Source organism: Triticum dicoccoides, chromosome 2B (genome assembly GCF_002162155.2).
Source record: "Triticum dicoccoides isolate Atlit2015 ecotype Zavitan chromosome 2B, WEW_v2.0, whole genome shotgun sequence".
Lineage (NCBI taxonomy): Eukaryota > Viridiplantae > Streptophyta > Magnoliopsida > Poales > Poaceae > Triticum > Triticum dicoccoides.
The window spans coordinates 556,496,869-556,505,457 of NC_041383.1; the positions used below are offsets into that span (position 1 = coordinate 556,496,869).

Genomic DNA, 8,589 nt, shown 5'->3' on the forward strand with positions numbered 1-8,589 from the left:
CCATTTGACCGAGGTGAGTAGGGAGGCGTCCTCTCATGGATTATACCATGTTCCACACAAAAAGCATCAAATTCATTGGAAAAATACTCTCCACCACGGTCGGACCTAAGCCTCTTGATTTTTCGATCAAGTTGGTTTCACACTTCAGCTTTATAGATCTTGAAAAAGTTCAAAGTCTCATCCTTAGATTTCATAAGATACACACGGCAATATCTAGTGGAGTTTTCAATTAACATCATGAAATATTTCTTTCCACCTTTTGTCAAAACACCATTCATTTCACATAGATCTGAATGTATAAGTTCTAGTGGTGCAAGATTTCTCGTCTCTGCAGTCACGTGAGACTTATGAGGTTGCTTAGCTTGCACACACACTTGACACTTAGATCCCTTGATAGTGGTGAAACTAGGGATTAAGTTCAACTTCGCTAGTCACAACATGCAACCAAAGTTAACATGACAAAGACGTGAATGCCACACATTTGATTCACTATTGTTGCAAACATGATTAACAACTTTATTGCAAACGTCTGATAAGGATAAACGAAATAGGCCTCCTGACTCATAGCCTTTACCAACAAAGGTTCCATACTTGGATATTACAAATTTATTCGACTCAAAGACAAGCTTATAGCCATCTCTACACAGAAGAGATCCGCTAACAAGATTTTTATTGACGGAGGGGACATAATGCACGTTCTTCAGCCACACGATCTTCCCCGAAGTAAACTTCAGATCGACCATGCCAACACCACGAACAGAAGCACTTGAACCGTTGCCCATTAGCACGGTTGAAGTCCATGCGGTCTGATAAGACGAAAACATGAAAATATCACCGCATACATGTACATTAGCACCCGTGTCAATCAGCCGATCAGGAGAATGACATACTGAAAGAATAGTGGGAAATATACCATACCCAGCATCCTTCATGTCAGTGTCTCCAATGACAACATCAACGGTCTTGCCGCCTTTCCCAGGATGACGCTTGTCATAGCGATTAGGACAACTAGGTGCCCAATGATCAGAATCTCCACACACATGACAAGCACCTTTCTTCTTGTCACTCTTCTTCTTGAAGTTCGTGTGTTGTACTGCCTTGTTCTTCCCATCAAACTTTGCTTTACCATCAAGCTTGCCCTTGTTCTTGAACTTGTGGGACTGGAAGTTTTTCTTCTGTACCAGATTGGCACTAGATCCTCCCTTAATACCTCGAGCACGTGTGTCCTTTGCTCTCCCCTTTTCTTCCACATCAAGAGTACCAATGAGATCCAGAACAGAAAACTCCTATCTCTTATGCTTCAGTAAGGCAGCAGAGTTCCTCCACGAAGGAGGAAGCTTAGTGATGATACCCCTGGCAACAAACTTGTCCGGTAGCATGCAGTTGAAGTGCTCAAGTTCTCTAGCAAATGACTGTATCTCATGAGCTTGCTCAACCACGGAGCGCTCTTCAGTCATCCTGTAATCATAGAATTGCTCCATGATGTACAGCTCAGTGCCGGCATCCGAGACCTCAAACTTGGCCTCGAGTGCGTCCCACATATCTTTTCCATTATCAATTGACGCATACGCATCAACTATGTTCTCACCAAGAACACTCAAGAGAGCAGCCTTAAACAAGGTATCCATTTTCTGAAAAGCTTGTGCCTGTTGGGCATCTTGCTCTCCTTCAGGTTTGCCAAGAGTGGCGTCATAGCAGCTCATGGTCTGAAACCATAAGACTGCTCTCACGCGCCACCTCTTACAGTGGATACCCTCAAACATAGAAGGTCTCATGGAAGCAGCAAAACCACTCGGGGTAAATTGCCTATAATAAGGTTTTTGGTTTGTTGGAAATATGAGCAATTTACCGAATAATTTTATTAACAGAAATACTAGATAAAGCATGACTAGTATAGCAGTGATAAAATAAGTCATGCGATTTGACAAAGTGAAGGTAAATAACATCTGCATAGATGAGCTAGAAACGATCATCTCTCGAGCAGACAGTAGATCAAGATGCATATATGAGGTAGATCCTAACATGTGTAGGGTAAACAGTAGAAGAAGAAACTGTGGCAGGACCTCTAACAGGAAAAACAAGAACACATACTGGACAGCAGCCGGAGCAGAGGCACTGGACTTGGGGTCGGTGTCCTCCATGTCGTCGAGGAGGTTGTCAACGTCGGGGAAGTAGTCGTCGGAGTCCGGGGCGTCCGTGACGAAGAAGTCAGTAGTCGCGCGAAGCGCTCCCCAAAAACCTTATCACCCTTCTCCCGTACATGACTCAAAAGGTGCGATTTCGGAGGCCTACTGTCCCGACTCGCGGTGCACGCCGCAAGCCTGGATGAGGAAGACAGCAGCAGCGCAGAGATTGGAACTGGTGGCGAGAGGAAGGAGAAGTCCTGGTACGTCTCTGTATACCCGTCGTGCGTGGCAAAAATTTAACATCGGCTCGGCTCATTCCCACAACCCGCGGCGGAGGAGGAGCGCGCGTGGATGTCCATTTTGTTTTCATGCTCATGCAAGTGGGGAAAGAGCCTCCCTTATAAAGAGGTCCAACTCTCTCTAAACTAGCAATGTGGGACTAAACTTTAGTAACATCTCTTGCCTTGCACGAATGGGCTACGTGGGCCTCTAGAATTTATTAGGAATTTTTGAAACTGCTATTTGGGCTAGATCCAAATAGACAAAAATTCCAGCAATACTCTTGTCATCTATTCTTGATCTCCTCTTCCTCACGTAGAAACACAAAAAGTTAAAAATGTTAAAGATTTTTTTAGTAAAAAAATAAGTACATTTAAACATTTGCGACTTGAGAGGGAATCAACTGCACATGTATCATTTATCATCCCATTTGCATGTCTCGGTGAAATGTGACCTAGGACCAGTTCTTATAGCGTTGATAAAATGTATAAATATATTTTCGCTGGCTTTCCTTGGTTCTAGGAGGCGAGGCTACACACAAAGGAGAAAGCGAAGCAGGACAAGACTATTTAACTGACGGCGCCACGCTACTAGAGTGGTGCCAACTGAGCTTCCTCTGCCTCAGCCAAAAGCAAGCACGGCCTCCTCTCCCCCACACACCACGCCTACGCCCCGAGTGCCCGACAGCCACATCAATCACGCAGCCATAGTACTAGCAGCTGCTACTATCGCTAGAGAGCTCGGCGAGTGCGACGGCAAGGGGGATCGAGTGAGGAGGATGGCGGGCGGCGGGCTGGGGAAGGTGAAGGCGGGGAGCCGGCCGCCGTGGGTGGGGCTGGCGGCGGCGGTGTGGGTGCAGGTGGCGGCTGGCAGCGCCTACGTCTTCCCGCTCTACTCCCACGCCGTCAAGGAGGCGCTCGGGTACAACCAGAAGGCGCTCACCATGCTGGGCGTCGCCAACGACGTCGGCGAGAACGTGGGGCTCGTCCCCGGGGTGCTCGCCAACCGCCTCCCGCCCTGGCTCATCCTCCTCATCGGCTCCGCCTGCGCCTTCTTCGGCTTCGGCACCGTCTGGCTCGCCGTCACCAAGACCGTCGCCATGCCCTACTGGATGGTACGCTCCACTCCCCCCTTTTCCGGCTCGCCTCTCTCCATCCGCACATCCGCCGTTATCCCGCCTGCACGCCCCGTTTGCTTCCATTGATTTTCATGGTGAACGGCGAGATGAGCTAATTAATTACTAATCCGACCTTGAATTGAAGCGCGCAATTATTCAAATCCACTTCTAGTAGGAGTATTCCATTCTCTGTATGATTGCCATTATTCTTTTCCAATGGTTATGATTGCCATTTTGGTGGTAGTTCGTCTGGCATCAAACGCGTGTCAGTGCGTTGATTGTCTGGTGGAACTCAGCAAGATGGCTCTTAGTGTGCCTTATGATATCTCCTTTCAAGTAAGTAAATCATTTCTGCAAGATGGCTCTTGTTCGCATTGTATGATTGACGTTAACGCCGGCACTAGACATTTTCCTTTCAGTCTGGCGTGAAGCTAAATGTGGTAGCAGACATACTACTTGTTTTTTAATGGGGATAGTATTATGTTCACAGGATCCGCTGAACTTGTCGTGATTTGGTTGGTCCATTGAGTCCATTCTCTAGGCAAAATGGGCACATTGTTTATCTTGCCAATCATTTCTGCAAGTAGGCCAGAGTTGGTTTCGGCGTTGGACCGCGCAATAAATCTGGGTTTTCAATTCTGTTCAACCCGACAGCTCACACTGGTGTACAGTATTATGACCCCAATAGCCTCCACGGATGGAAGCAGATCTTCCTACCTGGTTTTGGTGATATTGGATATGCGAGGGATCTTTTTCAATGCCAGTTTGTAGAGAAATTTGGTGAAAATGACTTCTTTTCTCATGAAAAGGTCAAGTTGACTTTACTTTAGTTAATATATAGTTTTATAAGATCATCTGCAAATAACTTCAGTACTGCAGTCACCCGCAAAAAAGAAAAAAAGAACTTCAGTACTGCAGTACTGTAGGTTTAGTGGTTTACCAGAATAGGTGCTGTCACCAAAATTTCCGTCCAAACACCAGCTGCTTTTTTTTGCGGGAAAGGAAGTGAACAAAATGAACCTTCTATGAACAAAAGTGAGACCTTATTTCTGCATGTTCAATAACCCAGTCAACAAAATTTCCGTCCAAACACCAGCTGCTTTGACATCATTATTTCTGCACGTTCAATATCCCAGTCAACAAAATGAACCTTCTATGAACAAAAGTGAAACCTTATTTGTTTGACCGTCAATTTGGCTTCCGGATGTGATCAATGATTTACTTGCATTCATGTTTTTTTCGTAAGTCTTGTTAAGTTTCTCCCGCGAAAATGTAGTTAGCTCCCAAAAGAAGCACCGATAATGGTTCTTATATCTAGTTTTATATTTGGGATTTGGCGTGTTTGGTTTGAGCCCAAGCTAACGCTACCAAAATTCGGCTAAGGTTTTGTTTGCCCGTGTTTTCGCCAATGTTGGCAAGAAAAACGAACTGGAGTTGGCTAGAGGATATGAGCATGCCAAAATATTGGCAACCATCCAGGCAAGAGCCAAAATTTTGGATATGGCCAAAAAATTGGTATGGTTGCAAATTTCGGTTTGAGTTGATCCGGAATTTCAGCCTGTTCCAAACTTCTAGTATTTGGATTCTGTGCCAAAAAAATCGTTCATGATGAGCATGAATGCTCAATGCGTGACCAGTTGAACAACGTTTTTCCATTTGGCGAAAATTCTTAAAGCATCAATTTACTGTTGATATAGATTCTCTTCTGAGTAATGTGGTAGCTTGATGAATAATGCGCATACGATTGTTTATAGCTCTTGTATCCAAAATTTCAGCAGTCTTATATACCATGAACCTTTTCCCTTTGCTATTGCAGTTGTGTATAGCTCTATGTGTCGGCACAAACAGCAGTGCATGGTTGGGAACTGCTGCGCTTGTGACCAACATGAGGAACTTCCCTCTGAGTCGAGGAACCGTTGCTGGCCTCATCAAAGGTTATGTTGCTGTTAGTGCTGCTGTCTACACGGAAACATTCAATGGGATGCTTAATAATTCGCCCACAAACCTTTTGCTGTTGCTTGCTTTGGGGATCCCGGTAGCATGTGTTGTGGTGATGTATTTTGTTAGGCCCTGCACCCCATCGCTGGATGAGGATAATGCAACAGAACACAGCCACTTCGTGTTCACACAGGTCTCTAGTGTGGTTCTCGGCGTATATCTTATGGTGGCCACAATACTCGGCGACACTTTGAAACTGAGCGCGACTATCACCTACCTTTTGTTTGGTATAATGATACTCCTGCTCCTTTCTCCACTTGCCATACCAATCAAAATGACACTTTATCCAAGCAAACCAAAGGAGGAGAAGGCCAGCACCCTGCTTGTTCCATCTTATTCAACGGATAGTTTGTCCGGTGCGGATCAAGAGAATGGAGAACCGCTTCTGCGTGGCACTTCGGCGACGTTTGTTCCAGGCAGCAATGATTCTGATGAGACTGATCTGGATGTTCTGCTGGCTGAGGGTGAGGGAGCAGTGAATTTGAAGAAGAGGAAAGGGCCAAGAAGAGGGGACGATTTCACATTTGCTGAAGCCTTAGTTAAGGCAGATTTCTGGCTACTGTTCATTGTATACTTTTGTGGTGTTGGCACTGGTGTCACTGCTCTCAACAACCTAGCTCAGATTGGGACGTCTGTTGGTGCTAATGACACAACTGTTTTGTTGTGCCTCTTTGGCTTCTGCAACTTTGTTGGCCGTATCCTCGGTGGATCAATCTCTGAATATTTCGTAAGGTTAGTTCTCTTTTAACCAGTTTGCAGCAACTTTTTTTCTAAGGATGCTTCACAAGGATTATGCTTGATGAGTTGGGGTATCTGTCCAATGAACACACGTTTGCACAATTATTTGAAAGATCGTGGAAAAATCAGTAATGACCGTGCACTTCTGCGGACTATCGATAGCCATTCTTACATACTAGTTGTTGATCTCAATAGCTTTTATATCTTGCATCTGTTTGAACACATTTTTCCACAATTATTTCAAAGATTTTCTATTGAAAGAAACATCATGAAATAATTTGAGTTGTTACTTCTGAAAATAGTTGAATAACACTTGGCTTGATACATTGCAGAACAAGAATGCTTCCTCGTCCTTTCTGGATGATGTGCACACAAATAATCATGGTGGTAACCTTCCTCCTCTTCGCGACCGGCCTCCATAGCCTGATATACGTGTCAACGACGCTGCTGGGGATATGCTACGGGGTCCAGTTCGCGGTCATGATACCGACCGTGTCGGAGCTTTTCGGGCTCAAGGACTTTGGTCTGATGTACAACTTCATGCTCATGGTGAACCCGATCGGCGCGTTCTTTTTCTCGGCCCTCCTCGCCGGTTACGTCTACGACAAGGAGGCGGAGAGGCAGAACCCGGGTGTGCTGGACCCTTCAAACTGCTTTGGACCTGACTGTTTCAGGCTCACATTCTACGTCTGTGCCATGGTGTGCTGCTGCGGGACCCTGATCTGCCTAGTTTTCATCGCGAGGATCAAGCCGGTTTATCAGATGCTCTACGCCAGCGGGTCGTTCAGACACCCTCGACAGCAGCAGCAGCTGTACTGATGGAGTACAATGGCATCCATATGAAAACTTGCAAGTATGAGAAAAGAAAAGAACAGAGGAAAAATATCAGCTGGTTGTCTACAGTTCCACCTTCTTCTTATTGCATCACATTGCAGTTGCCGCGCTATATATTATCTCGGAGGGTTGTTTGCTTGATTCATCCCTTATTGGTATTGGAGCGTATGAGAGAGTTCCTTTCATTTCATAATTTGTTCCTGTTGTGTAAGGTATACAGCCGATCGTCGTCGACGATAGCGCTGGACGGAAACTTGGGGGTGTGTATATATGAGCAGATCTTGTACTGTTGCAAATCAGGAGACCAGGGAGGTTTTGAGCATGCTGTGGAATGAGCAGTATCTTGTGCATTCCCCTCCGTGGTACCACGAGTTTATGTATTCTATATCAATGTCAGCATCCTGTATTGTATATTCTGAACTCTGAGGGAGCAGCTTTGCAGTTGCCAGCAGTACAATTCTTTTGCATATTTCAACACTCGTGGTTGAGCCCATGGATATTTTTCCATTCTCCCCTGTGCTAGTGTGGCCACAGAAGTGAGAGATATCTTAAGAACGAATTGCAGTTTGCACCTGGTATCCTGTTGTTTGTTACAGTTTAAAAGTCGTTGTCTCCAAGCTTCGATGCCCGGCCCGAACCCGGATGTTGCGCCGTCGGCGCAGCCGGCCGGAGTGGAGACGGGGAGGCGCTCGGTGCTCTCTTGTTTTTAGTACTACTTTTTGCAATCCAAAACAGAGCAACAGAGATCCAGAACGTAGTGCGTTGCAATCCAAAACTAAGACAAAGAGCGACTAGAACATGCTCTAGCACAGCTAAGATGGACAAGACCAAAGTTCCATCAAGGGGATCGTCTTGGCCTTCTTTGCAGGAGTTGCGCTCTGCGGCTTCTCATCAGTCTTGCCTCGGGGAGGAGAGAGTGGTTCCCCTCCCATCCATCATCAACCTTGAGAACCCGTGGTATGCCTTCAGAAAGATACTGGTTGGTATTTGCCGCGATGTCATGGTTCCTATGGGCGACACGTAATAAAATGGTGATTGAGCGGATCTTCCCGTAGAAGGCGTCTGATTCCTTTTTCAAATTCCTGCCTTTTCTGCAGCACTGTCACCCGCTCTCTAGATAGCGAGATCGCGATCGCCTTGGCCTCATGATGGATGCACTTCTCGATGCGGCTTGTTGGCTATCGTCGTCCTAGGACCGCCCGACGACTGTCGCTTGGTGGCTTTTTTATATTTATCTTCCCTTTTTTGGGCGTGATTGTGCTGTTGACGAGTCGTCCTTCTGATTTCGGACTATGTTGGTGGATATATGGACCGTTGTTTTATCTATAAAGCGAGGCGACAGCCTATTTCGAGGAAGATGCGGCGAATCCTCGGGTGCAAAAAACAACCACCTCACATGGCACGATGGGATCCGCAGCTAGCCACCCTGTATTGTCAAAGGTGTCCTCGGCCCCAGCGACATGTGGGAGCAAAATAGATCCACTTTTTTTTGTGGGT

General features: G+C 46.1%; 1 protein-coding gene across 1 annotated transcript; it reads left to right on the plus strand.

Moving 5' to 3' along the window:
- The first annotated feature begins 3,011 nt into the window (after positions 1–3,011).
- LOC119364817 (protein NUCLEAR FUSION DEFECTIVE 4-like) lies at positions 3,012–7,567 on the plus strand. The gene is made up of 3 exons (XM_037630360.1): positions 3,012–3,519; positions 5,339–6,252; positions 6,591–7,567. The coding sequence occupies exons 1-3, from the start codon at positions 3,184–3,186 to the stop codon at positions 7,075–7,077; spliced, it is 1,737 nt and encodes a 578-aa protein (XP_037486257.1). The 5' UTR covers positions 3,012–3,183; the 3' UTR covers positions 7,078–7,567.
- The last annotated feature ends 1,022 nt before the right edge of the window (positions 7,568–8,589 follow it).

Excerpts from the sequence above, each read along its gene's own strand:
- LOC119364817 (XM_037630360.1), top strand. The coding sequence starts at position 3,184 with ATGGCGGGCGGCGGGCTGGGGAAGGTGAAGGCGGGGAGCCGGCCGCCG. Across the intron at positions 3,520-5,338 it reads TCGCCATGCCCTACTGGATG|TTGTGTATAGCTCTATGTGT; the intron begins GTACGCTCCACT and ends TTGCTATTGCAG. Across the intron at positions 6,253-6,590 it reads ATCTCTGAATATTTCGTAAG|AACAAGAATGCTTCCTCGTC; the intron begins GTTAGTTCTCTT and ends GATACATTGCAG.